Source organism: Grammomys surdaster, unplaced genomic scaffold (genome assembly GCF_004785775.1).
Source record: "Grammomys surdaster isolate TR1022 unplaced genomic scaffold, NIH_TR_1.0 169, whole genome shotgun sequence".
Taxonomy (NCBI): domain Eukaryota; kingdom Metazoa; phylum Chordata; class Mammalia; order Rodentia; family Muridae; genus Grammomys; species Grammomys surdaster.
The window spans coordinates 11,677,599-11,696,061 of NW_021604617.1; the positions used below are offsets into that span (position 1 = coordinate 11,677,599).

General features: G+C 43.5%; 1 protein-coding gene across 2 annotated transcripts in view; it reads right to left on the reverse strand.

Annotated features, from left to right (window-relative positions):
- The window catches only part of Adgrf5 (adhesion G protein-coupled receptor F5), a 68,662-nt gene that overhangs the window by 10,768 nt on the left and 39,431 nt on the right, over positions 1 to 18,463 (reverse strand). The window contains exons 10-17 of one of the 2 annotated variants that reach the window (XM_028766595.1): positions 18,050 to 18,253; positions 12,359 to 12,529; positions 10,198 to 10,317; positions 9,837 to 10,046; positions 7,972 to 8,190; positions 5,378 to 5,533; positions 4,299 to 4,507; positions 1,524 to 1,703 (exon numbers count right to left, since the gene is read on the reverse strand). In XM_028766595.1, coding sequence (XP_028622428.1) covers positions 1,524 to 1,703; positions 4,299 to 4,507; positions 5,378 to 5,533; positions 7,972 to 8,190; positions 9,837 to 10,046; positions 10,198 to 10,317; positions 12,359 to 12,529; positions 18,050 to 18,253 — 1,469 coding nt within the window. The remainder of the gene's footprint in view (positions 1 to 1,523; positions 1,704 to 4,298; positions 4,508 to 5,377; positions 5,534 to 7,971; positions 8,191 to 9,836; positions 10,047 to 10,197; positions 10,318 to 12,358; positions 12,530 to 18,049; positions 18,254 to 18,463) is intronic. The other variant, XM_028766596.1, reaches the window with a different exon arrangement.

Sequence of the window (18,463 nt, forward strand, 5' to 3'; positions counted from 1 at the left end):
CATCAAGTTCCTGCCTTGACTTCCTTCAGTGATGGGACTGCAACCTATAGCTTTTCCTCCCCCAAGTTGTTTTTGGTCCTGGTGTTTATCACAGCAACAAAACTAGGGGCAAGACATATTCTGAATCATCTGAGTGACTCTCAACTCCAATATATCTTTACAAAATACAGACAAAGAAAAGGCTTGGACAGAGAGATTCAGCTGGTGCTTCAGGAACCAAAGTATACCAGGTGTCCCCAGAAGCTGGGAGAAGTGAAGAAAGATTCTTCTCTAGCACCCTTCTGGGAGTGTGGCTTTGCAACCATCGTGATTTGCCTCTAGAACAGGGACACAATATATTTCTGTCCAAGCAACCCAACCCATGCTTGGATGGTCCCCACCCACAAATGTAAAACTTTGCAGGTTGCTACACGGTTCCATGCTTGCTGGCCTCTTGTTGGGTTTAGCCAGGAGGGGGCAGGCAGTGGAAAGATGGGGGTGAGAAGAGTTGACATAAATCATCCATGCTGTCCCCTTACCCTGTTTCATTCATCCCAAGCTTGTCTCTGGTAAAAAACTATACTGGCCTTCAAAATCTACAGCTTCTGAGGAGAGTGATCTCCCCTAAGATTTCAGCTATCACTGGACTTGAGTGAAGTCCAATCTTCTGTCTATAGTGTAGTAACGGCTTATAAAGACTGTGGCCTCTGAGTGTCCCATCCCATCCCATATGTATTTTATTCTGACTTACCTCTGTATGTTTCCTTTCATTAAAATCTTTCAATTTGAACTGTTATGAGTTCTCTTTTCTCCCAAAATAAGTACCTCACGGTTTACATTCAATGTAAGACCTTTGAGAATCTTATCTTGGTTTCCTTTCTGTTGCTGTGACAAAATACCCTGACAAAAACAATTTAAGGCCCTGCAATTCCAGATCACATCCTATCATGACAGGGCAGCTGACAGTGGTGGAATCTTAAGAAAGCTGGTCATGTTACAGCCACAGTCAAGAGCAGAGGGCAACAAATAAAAGGCACACATGTAAGTGCTCAGCTCATGTCCTCCACTCTTATATAATTCAGGATGCCCAGCCTAGGGAATGGTGCCGCCCACAATTTAGATGGGACTTCCTAAATCAATTAATTTAATGTAGACAGTCTGTGACAGACCTTCTCAGAAACCGATTTTAATCAAGTCGGTATTTTACAGGTGTGCCAAGAGGCCTGACTTAGGTACCAAATTGACACTATCATACCCACCTTGCACATATGTTGTAACCTCTAAATTACTAATTTTTCTAGAAAACTAGCAGGAATTCATTCTATTTGAACAAAGAAATGAAAGCAGAGACTCTTTAAAGAAATCCAAAAACCTTCTGCTCTTCTAGAAGCCAGAGCCTGCAGAGCACACTATGCCCTTCTCATATTCAAGTGAATACTCTGAGAGAGACGAGTCTGTGTGGGAAGGACTATGCTTCCTGCAAACAAGTCCAGAGGTGCAAGAAGACAAGACCCCAAACTCCCACAGGGCTTAAGTACACTTACTCTCATCATTTCTGAATTCACTTGGGTTGGAACTGTTGAGAGCAAATCAAGGATGTTAATGATGGCTCCCAGGCTCCCAGGAGATGAGCGGATGTCCTGTTCTTCCTTCCCAGCACTAACAGAAAGGTCCCTCAGGTAGGTAGGGAGCTTCTGGTCCTGAGAGGGGCTCTTGATTAAAGCCTAGTTTAAAAGAAAAACAAAACAAAAACAAATGAAATTATTCCAATAATCTGGAAGTTGTGGTTTCCTTTTTTCTCAATGCCCACATCAATAGTATATACTGTAAAATTAAAGCCTTCACTTCTTAAAGTCTCTGTGCACACCCTTCAAGATGGAGAAAGCATAAGATCTCATGCACAGAAAGCAAACTGTTAAACATATGCCACCCTGGAAAATAACTAGAAAGAAAGGAATGGTAGATACGATTGCTACAGAGTTAAAGTAAAATAAACCAGTCACTTGTCCACATAGAAACCACTCTTCTTCCTATGCTACTTATACCTCTGATTGTGAATATGATTGTCCCTCCATATTTCATTCTTCTAGATCTGTTATCTCAGTATAATTGTTAAGAGTGTCCTCCTTTACTGTCATAGTCCCGAAAAGTGCCATGAAGCTGCCAAGGGAGTGAAATGAACTGTAGATCTACTCAGTTGTGAACCTCAAAAGAGACCAATATGGCAAAATATCCCTAGAGTTGCAATAGTGGCACTCATATCTTGGCAGTAAACAACTTCTGTCTAATTGGATTTACAGTTCATCCAACAGCAGGGAAATCATGTCTGCTCCTAGAAATCCGGCCAATTACTTGGAGGTCATGGAGGTCATACATCTTAGAGGACAACCTTATATCACCACTTCACTAAAACACATAGTTCCTAGCTGCATTTTAAATATTTGTACATATACATAGCTTCCAACCCTCACCAACAAAACTCTTTGCAATAGACAGAAACCATTACAGAAGTCCATTACTGGTAAGATCCAGAAAATAACTACTCATGGGGTGTCCAGTCCAATGGATACATCAACAACACACCATTTGTATCTAAGGCTCAGAAAAAAACTGGGGAAGGGAAGATGGAAAGATTGTGAAAGCCAGAGGACTTGGAAATCATCTGTGAGAGTGTGTCTCCTAGAAATGGCCAAGAAAGCTTCATCCATAATGCCTCAATAATATGGCTAACTTAACAAGACCTGAACAAGGACAACAATAACAGACATACTAACATGTAAGGGAGAAAATTTTATAGGGTCCCATGCCTAGACAAAGAACTATAGGCAGCTAAGGGACACTGAGAGCAGAGGAAGTAGTCTCGTCCAGGGATGAGTTTCCTAATTGGTTATCCAATAGCAAGTTGCCAGCCCTGAAGTCATATACATACAAACAACATTAAATGGTCTGAGAAGACTCTCTCTCTCCCTCCCTCCGTCCCTCCCCCCCCTCTCTCTTTCTCTCTCTCTCCCTCCCTCCCTCCCTCCTTCCCTCCCTCCCCCCCCTTCTCTCTCTCTGTGTTTGTGTGCTTTTGAATAAATATATAAATTTTAAAAAATTGGAACAAGGGGAGGTATGGGAAAATTTGGAGGAGGGACATGGAATGGGAGCAGAATTATGTGACTATATTTTAATAATAAAAATATTATAAAAATAAAAAGAACTGTCCCTTTTTATTCTCAGAGTATCTTGATTCAGATGACAAATAACATCATCTATCTGTACACGTCAGTATTCTAACTATCTTTTTTTTCTTGAGATAGGGTTTCTCTGTGTAGTCCTGGCTGTCCTGGAACTCTGTAGACCAGGCTGGACTTGAACTCAGAGATCCACCTGCCTCTGCCTGGGATTAAAGCTTGTATCACCACCATCTGGCTCTATCTACCTTTTCAACTCCTTAAGAAGTATGGGTTGAAAAAACTATATATTTCTATAGAAAACCTTTGATGAGTATCCACCTGTGAACACACAGGTATTTATTTTATTTAAATTTTTTATACTGGGGCATCTCCACCAGCATCATGTAGTTCACTTTCAAAACTTTCCTAATTATTTGTTATTGAATCTTATTTCAATGTTATCTCTTTATGAAAACATTATAGCTATTTGTCATCAGATTTGAAGGAAATCAGTAAGTAAATATAATACACCCTCCCTTGCAGGTCTCAGCATCATGAGATGCTGGGCATTTGAGGTTTGGCATCTAGGTGAGCCTAGAGAACGACATATCTGTTGTTGACTTCATGGTCAAATGTAAGTGTTTTTTAAAGCAATTCTAAATTGCATTTTTGAAATGATTAATCCTTATTGTCAACTGGTTGGGATTTAGAATCCTCACAGAAACAAACTTGGGGCATATCTAACAGGGAGTTTCTATTCTGAGTTCACTGAAGTGGGAAGAGCCACTCTAAATGTGGATGGTACCATTCCACAGGCTGGGATTCTGGGATTGAAAAGGTGAAGTCAGTGTGAGCATCAACACTGTCTCCTTCAGCTTCCTGACTATAGATACAATGTGACCAGCTTCCTCCTTCTCCTGCCTCCTCCTTCCTACCATGATGGTCTTCACCCTCCAACCGTGAGCTAGACTAAAGCCTGCCTTCCTTTAAGTTCCTTTTGTTATTGATTTTTGTCACAGCAATCAGAAAAACAGTCAATACAATATATGCTGGCATGCATTTCAACAGGGTACATGGCCAATTTTCCTAAGTGCTGAGAATTCTGCTGAACCAGAGAGATATCCCTCCCCAAGGGTTTAGAGGCCGGGGTTTCTGATTCACCTTGGCCAACTGGAGCAAACCATTGATTGGGGCTGAGATGCAGGCCCTTGCTTCCTCCTTCCACTGGGAGCCCACACATTTGTAAGTGACGGTCCCACCGATGGTCTGTCCAGGGTTTCGGGAAACACGCGAGAACTGGCACAGCTTCTGGATGACTTTCCCAGGCTCCCCAATACCTATGATGGGATCTCGGCATGTGATATTCTTCTCTGTATCAGTAACATGGAAATAAAAGAGATGGTTGGGAACTTCTTTCAGCCATAAAGAAGAACTAAGTTACATCATCTGAAGGGAAATGGGTGCAACTGCAGATAACCTTGCTTAAGGTTAAGGGAACTTAAGGTTATAATACTTTCCTACTTTGATGGACAGGCCCTGGTTATCAATATGCACCAGAATGTACACACAGCATTCAGTAAGCTCAAATTAACTGGTAAGAACTATTGAACTTTTGAGTATGGGGGCTCCAGTCACAAGAAAGCCATCTGATCACCTGGCCTTTCTGATGACTGGGGAGAGTTGTTCCACATGAACTCCCGTAGAAACAGTCACACAGATCGTGACTTCTCATCTTGAGAATAGACCAGGTCACAGTGGCTCAGGGGTGACAGAGGATAGGAGGGCCAGCACCTGATATTCCCACCATTTCTTTTCAAATGGCTCTATCTCAGGAAGAGCACCAGGAAGGACACACTCTCTTGATGTTATCTGTAAGGAATCTCAGAAGGACACAGATACTGCCCATTCCAGTCTGCCTCGGAAACCACTTAACCTTCAGGGCTTAGCCCAAGAATGATTTCAATTTCCAGGCTCCCTCTCCATTCTTAGCAGTAGAGCTAAACCAGGCACCCTTTCTGGCCACACACAATAGTTCTATCTCTATGTTCACTCTAGCATCTGTGAGAGCATCTTCAATTGCATCTCTGGCTCCCCTAGGCTAGAGGCCAGAGAACATGACCTGTTTCTTTTTTAATTCCCTGTGGTTCACCCAAAGCCTTCATATGAAAATGAAAAAGTCAATGAATAAATAAGTCTCTGCTCATGATTACATGACTTGAAAGTCATTTAAATGCACTTACCTGGAACAAGGGTAAGCTTCATAGATGGGCTCTGGACTGAGCTGTTAGCTGCATTGGTAAAGTGGCAGAACACTGCAATGTCTTTGGAACACCACCGAAGTAAGTTTGCTGGGAGACTGTATTTGTAGCATGCTTGCTTGCCGATAACTTCTCTTTCTAAAGACAGTATTATTGAGACTATGAATTCACAATATAAATAGCCAGGACATAAGTAAAGGTTAAGATGTTCTGATATGAACAAACCTGCCTCCAAGTCTCCTGAGAATCTGTGACATTTAGTGTTATTATGGTTTCAAGTATTTATGTGAAAATAACTTCTGGTTCTCAGAGTAGGTAAATTCATCTTTGTATGTGTGCTAGCCAAAATGTCACCTTGTCCACTCATGGTTTCACACGTGAGCCTACATCCTATTCGGTACATCGACCACATCCTGCCTCATAGTGATTTATAGTCATGTCTTTATAGATAGACCATTATATATTTTAAAGATTTTTTTTTTTTGGTTTTCGAGACAGGGTTTCTCTTATAGCCCGGGCTGTCCTGGAACTCACTCTGTAGACCAGGCTGGCCTCGAACTCAGGAATCTGCCTGCCTCTGCCTCCCAAGTGCTGGGATTAAAGGCATGCACCACCACCGCCCGGCTATATTTTAAAGATTGATGTAAATTTTAAAAAAAAAATTATATGTACTCTTGGGCTTCTGTGTATGTGCTAGTGCAGTTACTTACAGAGCCCAGAAGAGGGCATCAGATATCATGGAGCTGGAATTGTTGGTGTTTGTAAAGCCACCTTAGGTGGGTGCTGGGAACTGATCTTGAACTTGGATCCTCTGCAAGAGCAGTATGTGTTCTTAACAAGCCATCTCCCTTCCCTAAGGTCATTCTGTCCTACCAACCCAGAAGCTTCAATAGAGAAAGTCCCCTGTCTCCTCCATCTTCACATCTCCCAGTGCTTGACTGATTATCAGGCATATACAAAACACCCAATTTATGCATTCTGGCATCAGAATGTGTACTTAACAAAGATGTAGTCACATCTGATCTTTATTTACCTTACTTTGTTCCTTAAGGGGATTTATGTGCATTTGCTTTATTGTACATACCAGATTGAATTAATTACCACCAGGAAAACTTTCATCAAACTCTCCTCTGTTTAAATATGCCTAAAATAAATTACTTGTGGTCAGGCTTAACCTGAAGTTTGAACCAACACTAGTTGCTTAGTCATGTTGAGCCAAACTGCCTTCTTGCCTCCCTCCATCCATTACTCTGTCAGCCATGGTGGTTGCAGACACCCCCACATTCAACTTCTAAACTATCTCTCCATCCCATGCCTACTTTCTTTCCAACCATGACTGAAAGATTATTGCTTTTCTGACCTAGTCTTCTACCGAGCATGTCACTCTTTGAAGATCCTGTCATTGTGCCAGGGATGGGATGTGGTGGGGAATGGCTCTGGGACCATTTAAAGTACAAAGGCTGAGGCTGGAGAGATGGCTTGGTGGTTAAGAGCACCGGCTGCTCTTGCAGACAAGCTGGTTTGGTTTTCAGAACCCATGTGGTGGTTCATAATCATCTATAACTCCAGTTCCAGGGGACTCGACACAGTCTTTTTGACGTCCACAGGCTCTGTGTGAATGTGATACATGCAGGCAAAACACTTATACACATAAAATAAATAAACTGAATGAAAACAATTTAAAGAACAAGGTCTTCCTAACCCTAGAGCCTTCAACCAGAGGTTCTGGGATGCTGATTATGGCAAATGCCTTCAGGAAGCATCATCCTTGCCAGAGAGTGGTTCTTACTTTCTTTCCCTCTGTGCTGCTTGGTTCTTTCTCTCTTATCATCTTGCTGGCCGATTGAGTCATGCTCTATCGAGTTATAGCAAAGAAGGATGCATCATCAGAGTATCTGGTTGAAAACACTGAGAGTGTGGAGATGAAGGAAAACTTAGGGGCTCCACCCAAGACTTCTGGTTCAAACCAGTGAGTCATCAGCCATATACCAAAACAAGATAAGAGAGACAGGCAGAATTCTCCCTGATAACACTCTCCAGGATTTTTGTTTTTTATCCCAGAGCAGCCGGTGCTCTTAACCACCAAGCCATCTCTCCAGCCTAGCCTTTGTACATTAAATGGTCCCTGAACCATTCCCCACCACATCCCACCCCTAGCACAATGACAGGATCTTCAAAGGGTGGCATGCCTAGTAGAAGACTGGAAAACAAAACTCCATCAGGCAAGGTTAGAAGTTGGGCCTCCTCTCTGAGTACTGAAGATGGATCCCACAGGCCTCCCACTGGTCAGGCCAGTGCTCTGCATTGGAGCTACATCCATAGTCTCTTTTCGTTTTTATTTTGAGACAGGGTTTCACCACGTTGCCTAGCTTGTCCTTGAATTCCCTGTGATGGCTTAGGTAGGCCCGATACATGAATCCACCTGTGTCGGCTTGCCGAGTAACTAGGATTACATTCTTGTACCTGCAAGTGTGGCTCCTCCTCTGTCTCTGTCAACTTTTTAATATGTATTTTAAGAGTACAAATTCACATCTATGAGAAAATGTGGCCTAGCAATGGCATGGTCTGCCTCTTACCAGCGGGGAAGGAGGAGGAATCCATGTGGAAGGTCACAGCGTACTTTTCCCCTGCATCCTCTTCTACGCAGCACTTGAATTGATGGGAACTGGTGCACAGACCACTGGCTTCCAAAGGATCCATCATGATGTCTGACGCCAGAGGCAGTGGGTGAATGGTGACATCTTTGGTGGCGATGCTGTATGAATTCTTATATCTAAATATGCAGTGGTAGGTTCCTGAGGGGAGGGAGCAGAAGTGAGACAGAATGAAATCGTCGCTCTCAAAAGGCGTCACGGTAAGGAAGTCATCGGTTTTAAATGGCATCAGCAGCAATAAGAGTCTTAGCCTTTTCCCTCAAATGTGTGTATGAACCTGCTCCTCCTTCCTGAACACTGGGAGAGCTTAACTGACTTCTTCTGTGTACTTCACAGGTCTTAAGAACTAGCAAATAACTCTCCTACCTTCAAGTATGCATTTATACCAATCAAATTAAGTGTCTTTATCTAAGGTCAAGAATGAACCTGGGCTCCAAACTCTCTACTCCAAGATTCTCCCACAAGGGATGAATGGGGATTTGGTGGTGTGCAGAAAAGAACGTTTTTGAAGAGCTGGGACGTCATAGAGCACCTCAGTGTTATCACAGCCACTTGGCTGTCTCTAAATGAGTGGTCCCTTAGACTCCAGGACACCATGGACCAGAGGTCAAACCACCATTTAAGCAGCTGCCCTGGATGTTTAAGTACCTAGCCCAGTGACCTACTATATCCGAAAGGCTCCGTGGATGTCAGCTGTTACCACACAGTTGAATCCTTATGCCTTCAATGACTTGGATCTCCTGGCAACGTGAACAAGGGAGAGATGTAAACAGGAAATACAAGTGCTTCTCTATTGAAAACTAGACATATAAACACTTACTGGAGTTTTCATGGTACAGCTGTGTAGTGTAGTGCCAATCATGTAGTAAATCTGTATCATCATCATTTTGTGTGCACAAGTATGTGCAGATGCATGTGCCTGTGTGCAGGTGTGCATGTGCATGTGTATACACACACATGTGGAGATTAGAGAACAATCTCCACTGTTGTTTCCTAGGTACTTTCCATTTTCTGTTTGAGACAAGGTCTCTCCCTGGCCTAAAGCTTTGTCAAGTAGGCTAGACTAGCTGGCTAGCAAGCCTCCAGGAATCTACCTGTCTCCACCCACCCCTACCACCACTGCTAAGGCTGCAAGCTGGCACTACTGTGCAGGGCTTTTTATGTGGTTTCTGGGGATCAAACTCAGGTTTTCATGCTTGTAAGGTAAGTGTTTTACTGACTGAGCAACTCTTCAGGTCCTAGTAAAGCTACTTTGAAAAAAAAACCACCTATTATCATGATGGCAGGAGGGCTGGTGATGGAGTCAGACACTAACTTCAGTCCGGGTTGCAAATTTTAATTTGTACCACCACATTTATTATTGCTTGTAAACATCATTTTCTACATCCATAAGATCAGATAAAGTGGGCCAGGCGGTGGTGGCACACGCCTTTAACCCCAGCACTTGGGAGAGGAGAGGCAGGTGGGTCTCTGTGAGTTTGAGGTCAACCTGGTCTACAGAGTGAGTTTGAGGACAGACCCATTCTGTATTTCCAGGGGTCTAGTCAGCCTGCTGTAGAGTTTGAGGACAGCCAAGGGTACACAGAGAAAGTCTATCTTGAAAATAAACAAATAAAAAAACAAATAAATCAATAGGATAATGCTAATCCGCCCCTCCCCCATACTGTCATGTCATCCACAAAGAGTAATTAATCTAAAGTACTCATTATAGGTATGTCCCAAGACAGACCCATTCTGTATTTCCAGGGGTCTAGTCAGCCTGCTGTAGAGTCTGGCCAGTCACTCACCATTCCATTCTCGGGTGGAGGTCTTCACCGTCAGTACTGACTCTGCTCCATCCTGATACCTCCTCATGGTATAAAACCTTGGATGGATTTTAATACCAGCTGAAGTGTTCCAGTACACCTCATCAAAGCTACTCACATCGCTGAGGCATGTTATAGAAAAGCTTTGTCCCTCAGAAACAGAAATTGGGTCCGGGGTTATTGTTAGGTTGGCTGAAAGAGTGCAAACAAAACAGACAAGACAAAAACCGACAACAGATCCAATGTTTAGTTTTTGGATGACATTGACACGGGAGTGACATTTAAGACAGAGACAGCAACACGGACCGTCCTGGCTCTACCCGTGCCAACGCGGGATTGGTACCTTGCCGCTCCTGGGTTTTACTTGTTTCTAGGCTGTTCCCGGTGGTGCTCTGAACTGTACTCACTTCCATCACATGCCTTAGGACCTCGGGCACTTCCCCTTTGTAGCTGGAATTATCTCCTGATGATTAGCAGGGTAGAAGGTTGCAAACTTAGGGATGTTGGCTTAATCCGGACTCCCCTCCGACCTCCTCTGTGGCCCCTCTCAATGGAAAAATAGAGGGATGGGTTCTTGCAACAACTTTATATTGACTCTTTAAGCGCTTTCCCCATAATTCGATGTTCTATCTTGGAAGGCAGCTGTGCTCACCACTGGATCATCAACGTCAGACCACTGTGATGTAGATTCACTCTTTTCTATTGCTGTCCCCATAAGAAAGCAGCTTTTTGCCTCTGTTGGTGCATCGTTAGCATTTACTAATGGTCTAGTATACTTCATAAACAAATGAGTAGATTCTTGATCTACCTTTCCAGCAGAGGGATCATAAAGCTCACTCTCCAAATGATCAGGCTTAGATCATCTCAGGAAGACTGGGTGTATGAGCACCTTAATGTTATTTAGAGCTATTTTAACTATATGCGATACTATAACTGAGGTTAATATTATAATCAATCATGTTTCCTGCTATTTTTGGAATTCTCTCATAGATTCTGTAAGACATTGTTGACAATGTTGTGGTCATTGTGATATAAATGCTGACATGAAAACCCATTATTTATTTTTCTCTCATTCCATCTTTCCTTTCCTCTGGGAACATGTCTTTCCCACAACTGATATCTCAAGACGGTATTGGCGTCAGTCACCTATGGAGATGAACTGCCTCATTTCCTGAACGTATTGCCACAGACCTGATTCTCCAGTCATATATCAACCTTACTCTTAGTGATCATCAAAAGAAGCCAGTGCTTTCCACAGTGTCCTTGTCAGGGTTCACATGCTGAGGCACAGCGCCAAAGCTACACAAGACACAGTGTGTCCCTCACTCTGCCCTCCCTGACTGGAGGGATCTGGAAACAGCTCCTTGCGGGGGGCTAGCCATTTCTGAGAAGAAGGCAAAGCCTCGTGGACCCAGAAATCTGTTTCTCTTGTTCCCAGGACAGGTCAGATGGCCAGACTAGGAATTTTCGGCAAGCACTAATCGTGCCTCTATAATATGTTCCAGGTTTCCATATACAAGCTATGTCTGCTTAATATGCACTAACTTCCAAGAGCAGAACACATGCAGAAGGCAAACAGGTATCACTTGCATCCTGCTTCTCACGACATTTCTCAAAAAGGCTGTAAATGGTTCATTTTCATAGGATAGACAGAAAGAAATGTCTGTAGCTGTGGTGACTCTAGAATGCCAGTTGATTAATGATGCCTTTATTATTTTGATCGGCATAGGCCCAGCGTTGTAGATTGAATGAGAAATGTCCCCTCAGCTACTGTGTTTAAACACTTAGTTCCTAGTTGGTCATACTATGTGAAAGTTACAAAACCTTTAAAGGATGGAACTTGCTGAACGCAGTATATCACTGTGGATAGGACTTAAGGTTTTACAGCCTGGCCACACTTCCTGCGGTCTCTCTCTCTCTCTCTCTCTCTCTCTCTCTCTCTCTCTCTCTCTCTCTCTCTCTCTCTCTCTCGTTCCTGTGTGTTGATGAAATAAGAAATGGCCCTTTCAGACACTGAAAGACTGAAATGAACCTTTTTATTCAACCATAAGACAATGCCAATTGATCAGGTTGTTCTAGCTTTACATAGGGTTATTTCTAGAATGGAGAGACTGAACGAGATCCAGAGGGGGAACTGTGGGGAGTAGGTTGTGGGGAAGTAACTGAGGCTGTTGGGATTTAAGAAGGGGAAACTGAATTGTTGGGAAAAGAGGAGTTAGCAATCATATGAAGTCATGACAACAGAACTAGCCTGATCATGATACAACTTTCTTAGCCCAACTGCTTCCTTAATCTGAACAACATGACTACTTTTCCCCTGGTCTTTCCTTCCCAATCCAATTTAAAATGACTCCATCTGTATTGAAATGGTATGGAGGGATATCTAACCACCATCCCACTCCCAGGGAAAGCTCTGCTTTATTCTGCCCACTGATGTGATGATCCCAGCCGATTGGCAAGTGTAACATACATTTGTCTAAAGAGTCTATGGCAAGAGTTCTTACCTACAGAGGTGAAGGTCACTGCTATGTTCTTACTGCCTTTGGCTCCATAGGCACTGACGAACTCACATGTGTAGATGACAGTTGTTCCAGAAGACCCACTGGGACACTGGGTTCCATCTGCCTTGAGTGTGTAAGTGCTGCAGCTAGAGTCTAGGTCTGTTTCTGGGTTCCCTGCAATGATATAAACAAATTTTCAACATCATGTGTTGTAGTATATATTTTATCTCAAACATCACTACTTTTGATGATGGTGAACTCTTATGCTTTGGTGATAATATTATATAGAACTGTGAGTAAAATAATCCCTTTCTTTCTCATGTTGCTTTTTGGTCATGATGTTTTATCACAGCAATGGTGACTCTATTATTTTGATTGACATATGACCAGTGTTTCAGTTTGAATGAGAAATGTCCCTCATAGGCTCACGTGCTTGAACACTTAGTCCTCAGTTCAAATTGCTCTTTGGGAAGGTAACAAAACCTTTAGGGTGTGGGAATTTGCTAAAGGAAGTGCATCACTGGGTGGGCTTTATGGTTTTGTAACCTGGTTCACCTCCTGTTCTCTCTGATTTCTGTGTGTGAATGAAATGTTATCACTCTGCTTGCTGATGGCCAGGCCTTCTCCTTCATGGTGGACTGTGTGTGTTTTGGAACTGTAATCCAAAATAAATCCTGGTTCTCTAGCTTGTCCTTTTGTCAGGGTATTTGATCACAACCACAGAAAAGTAGCTAGTCCAACCAGCTTTTTTCCCCAAGTGTCTATTCAGCTCCACTCATTTTCACTTTCTTTCTCTAAAGCCCACCCTCCGTTCATCCTTTCCTGAACCTGGCTCTTATGAGAAAGCCACATTTGCACTAAGGATCACACAGTTGACTGACTGTAGAACGGTGCCTCTCTCTACAGGTCAAATCTTAGTCTGCTCATGAGTGAGAGCCGCTCTAGCCCCACCCCCTTTCATGATGCTTCTGCATTTGATACCTGTGGTTTCCCACTCCTGTCTTGTCATCAAACCTTTGAAACTGGCCTTTGTCACCCTCTACTTTATCAAAAGTGTTTCCTTACAGCCAACAGGGACCTTCTCTTTCCTCCATCTTGGGCTTCTCCTTATGTTGCCTCTGCTGCCAGCCATCTTCTTTTGGCTATAGCTGCATTAGCCTCCCTCAGGTCCTTCCTTGTCTTTCTTGTCTTCGTCCGTATGGGCTTCCTTTCTATGGCCCTCTCCTGAGCATCCTTCTTAAATGTCTATGTTGCTGTGGTGTAATCCCCAACTACACCCCTCCACCTCACCCTACCCCACTTGTTGCCCCTCTTCTCTTCACTCCCTTGGCAACATCAGTCCCCAACCCCCACCCTGAGGCTCCTGCTATGAACTGAGATTGGATGACTTCCCTCACTACTCTAAGAGGAATGTCATGGTTGGAAACTTTAGAGGCAAATTCCCAAGCGTTGATTTGACATCTCCAGTACCTCCAACTCAACACGTGTGATTTCTGTTTTTTTCCCCCAGACAGAATTCACACATCCAGTGTTTCCTGCCAGAGCTATTGGCAAAAACCCAAATTAAAATGCTTAAAGGCCACTTTAATTACCCGAACTTCCTCACATTGTACTTCCACCCACTTGTGAAAACCCTCTGAGCTTACACTCCTGAAACATGGCTGTCTCCAACAGTGAAAGGTCACCCCCTACCTACTATCCCCACCCCCAGGCCCCTCTTTGTTGTCTACACTTTGCAACTGATTACATCTGGCCTTCAAATCAGAATTAATTCTCTCTTCAACTTACACATTGTGCTACCTGGCAGTTTCATTTTCTTCTTGTAGCTGACTTGGTTTGGGTTTTTAGACAGGGTCTCACTCTGTAGCACAAACTTGCTCTGAATTTGTTGTGGAATCTAGTCTGGCCTTCAGCTTGTGATTCTCCTACCTCAGCCTCCTGAGCTTCAAGTAGTCAAACATGATGTCCAGTGGAAGTTTAGGTTTCTAAACTTCAGTTCTGATCATCTAATTTCCTTTCACTTTTAATTTCTTACTATGGCTACTGAGTAAAGTCAAATGCTCTGAACATGGTGTGTGCCACTGAAGGACCGGGGGCTAGACAGATTCCTAATAGGCAGACAGATAGAGAGAGGACTTACACATAGATAATGATGATGGCAAACGTATTCCTCACCCTCCTGACCTGAGACATAAGCCTTGTATCTCAAAACAAGGACTTCCTGTGCTTTTTCTTCCCACTAGTACACCTTCTTCCCCACTCTCATCAGTGAACCAACCCAGCAAGTCAGGGCTGGATCAAGCAGGACATGCTAACATCAATGTTGTAGGCTCATCAGCCTCCCTGTCTGTTAGGTTTCAAACCCAGGACCTGGAACCCTAACCCTGCTAGTATGCAGGCAAATTCACACACACACACACACACACACACACACACACACACACACATATGCGTGCACACGCTCTGCTCTCAGGGACCTAGCAACTGCTTAGGTCATTATGTGCCACAGCCTGGTGTGCCAAGTGTATGCTGTGAATAGAAGAACCTGGCCACCACTCCAGATCTTTCTCTCTATATATGTTCTCTTTGTTCTCTGTACACAGTCGACACAGTTGGTCTCTTTCTCCCTCTCCCTTTCTCCCTCCCCCTTTCTCTCCTTCTCTGTCTTCTCTCTGTGTCTTCCTGTCTGCATGCCAATTTCTCTAGCCTTGTCTCCTGAGATGGGTGAACCCACCTGAGAGCTGTTCCTAAATCAACCTGCTTTTATACTTGTAATTTGGCTTAAATTTGCTTATCATGCCAGCCAAGAAAAGCTATTATCTTGGTGCGAAACCTGCATGCCAGGGTTGAAACCTAAAACTGTCTTTCTTCAAGCTGGTCAGCCCTAAACTGAGGAAGGAAAACCCCTCACAGACCCTTAGGACCTCCAGCCAATGAGGAGAGACCACTTGGTTTTAGGCTCCTGCAACCCTCCTTTGCTTTGCAGGATGTCTTTCTCTCACTTTCTCTAGATTGGCCTTACTGAGTGTGTGTGTGCTCACCCCTTTAAAAGCCTTTCTCCAGGTGCTGATTCTGTCCATCATACCTGAGATTTCTCCCATTGCTACCCATTGCACTTGAGGGCTGTGTGTGTGTGTCCCCGTTCATCTGTCTATCTTTAAATTCTTTAATTGCTAGATGAAATGAACCTGATTCAGACCCCTAGATAACAGGAGCTTTTCTCATACTATGTTCTAATCTATTATTCTCCTCTGAATTTGATTCTTCATTTTCCCAAAACCCAAACCAATGTGTGGCCTTCAATACATCCTGCAGCCCCAGCCCTGGATGCCTGTGTTCACATTTGCACCTCCCCCTCCTCTTCCTGTTGAATGTACCTTATCTTTAAAGGTCTGGGCTTTTCACCCAGTGGACAATCCAGTGAACCATACAAGGTGAGACACGCGTAGAAAAGGACAGAGCATGGGAATGTGTCAGTGATAGGTCCCATCAAAGAAAATTCAATACAGTGTGCAGGTTAAAGGAAGGGTCATCTCAGATGGGCGACTGAGAACGACTTCAGAGGAGAGGATGTTATTCTAAGCCTTCAAAGACAACTGGGAGGGTAAGAGAAATCAGGGCTATGGTGTGAAGTGAGGCTGTCAGTGTGTGAGCCCAAACCAGCAATCCTCACCGTAGGACTTAGCATTCCATCGAGCTGCTTTGGGGGCCAGGGCTGGGTGCAGGACAGGAGGATAACAAGCTCTCCCGGAAATCCATTGTTCGGCAAGCTGGACAACCTTGCTAGACTTAGGAAAGTCTGCAAAGGGGTCACCAGAGAGAGAGAGGTCCTTGAGCATCCCACTGCAGACTTCCTGGTTCCTCTGCCAGAGGGTGAAGTCTGTCATCTTCCAGAGTTGAAAGAGATATGGGAACTGTGCAAGACCTCTCCTCCATCTGGCAGCTCCTTCAGGATGCCTGTGCCCTGTTTTCCTTATAAACTAGAAAAGTGATTATATGTCCTGTAATGACAGTTTTTTTCAGAGTTGACAAGATGTCTTCCTCAGTCCTCAGAGATCTGATCAGACGCTGCCAGTGACATGTGCCTGAGAAAGTGTCGGTGAAGAGTGACTTTTCATATAATGATGATGGTGGTGGTGGTGGTGGTGTAGCATAGTCTATGAGCGCAGACTTTTTAATTTAAAAATCTGCATTTTAGGTCAAAGATTTTTCTCTTTAAATGTTACCACATAATACTATTGTTTCTTAAAAAGAAAAGGTGGCTATGGTCTCCTATGGTTTCTAAGTATCCTTTTCTATCTAAACTGCTGGTAGCTTGGTTCAGAGCTGGCTCCCCAGGATGAAGAAGATGTGGTCACATAGCTAGTAAAATAAGATCAGCGAGGAGTCATAATTTTTTCTTTTTATTTTGTGACAACCTTGGGAAAGTTGTTTAATCTGGATCCTAATTTCTTTTCTTATCCCATTGGAGGTACATACCAGCTTCAGACTCATCATTAAGTTTAGATGTGAACACTAACAATTGTGTTTTTTAAAAATGGATTGGTATTTTTACAAAACTGTTAATAAAAAGCCATTGTTTCCTGTTTTAATTTTTAAAAAGTTTTCTTTTATTTTATGCTGTGTCTGAGTGTTTTGCCAACATGTGCATCCGTGCAGCATGTGTGAGCACGGTGTCCAAGAAGGTCAGACAAGAGTATCAGGTCCCTTAGAACAGATGAGTGGAACAGATGTGGCTGCTGGGAACCAAACCCTGGTCCTCTGCAAGAGCAACAAGTGCTCTTAATGGCTGAGCCACGTCTCTGGACACCACTGCCTTCATTTATCACTCAGTAGTATAAACTGGAGGATGGGGAACTTCAGTTTAGGTCTCATGGCAAACAAAAGCAGAGTTGGGTAAAACACTTCCATGTATGAATGACGACTGAAGTCAGATGCCCAGCATCTGAATAAAATGCGGCAGTCTGCCTATAGTGCCAACATGTAGAAAGGAAAGACAAGAGATCCCTGGATCAATCAGGCTAGCTATGCTAGAAAACTCCTGACCTCAAGGTTCAAGAAAGAGAAACCCGTCAAGAAAGACCCACCGTGTTATCCCCAGCCCTCTACACATGTATACTCCCAAAACCGTATGGACCAACACAAGTGTTCACACGTGTGTTCACACATGCCACATACATAGACATGAAGAAAGTACATGAGTAGAAATGAACATCAAGGAACTGAAAGAGAAATAACAGGTCTACAGAGAAATGCATGCTGGGAACATAGAGACAGAAAAAACTGAAGTGAGTACATAAGCGAGAGACTCCAGGCAGAAAAGAAATGAGAAGGTCCAGTCAGGTCTAGGTGAAAACTCCCTGACCTCAGCTTTAGCTCTTTGCTAAGGATGGAAGGGAAGGGTGGGCCATGCTATGGACCTATGTCACCAGGCCACTTCCTCTTGGGCCTTTATCTGCTAGGATCTTGTCCTCGGCACAAGCACGACGCTTGCATGAAAGTACTTTTGGAAGTTTGCTGTGTGTTTCCCAGTCTGGAACTGGCATCCAACCTAGTGGTTTTGAGTTTTGTTTATGTTTTCATGGTCCAGAATAAACACCATTCCTCCCCTGCCTACAAGATATCCCATTTTGCCTTAGCTGAAAGGCAAGCAAAGAGCCCTCTTTGTAAAAAGTCTTTAGCAACCATCCTTACCTAGAATGTTTATTTTCCCTTCCTGTTTCCATTCGATTTTGCTCCAGTTTGCGATATTCTCGCTGCAGCAGTTCAATGATATAGGATTGTTATCACACACCACCTTCCTTTCTTCCTTGGCCAAAATCCGGATGGGAGTGACATCTAATTTTCTGACTGTCCCATATTCAAAAATATCCAATGTCACATTGCAACCATACAAGCCTGCAAGGAATACACAAAATGTTGCGTTGTTATCACTACTGTGAGTTTCCTTTAATAGAATCCAGCCTCACTTCATGTGCTGTGGCATCTGAGGCTTGATTCAAGGGCCCCTTGAAGAACATTCAGAAACTGTCAAGCCAGAGCAGACACATCTGATGACGTGAGGTAAAAGGTAAAAGGTAAAAGGTAAAAGGTAAAAGGTAAAAGGTA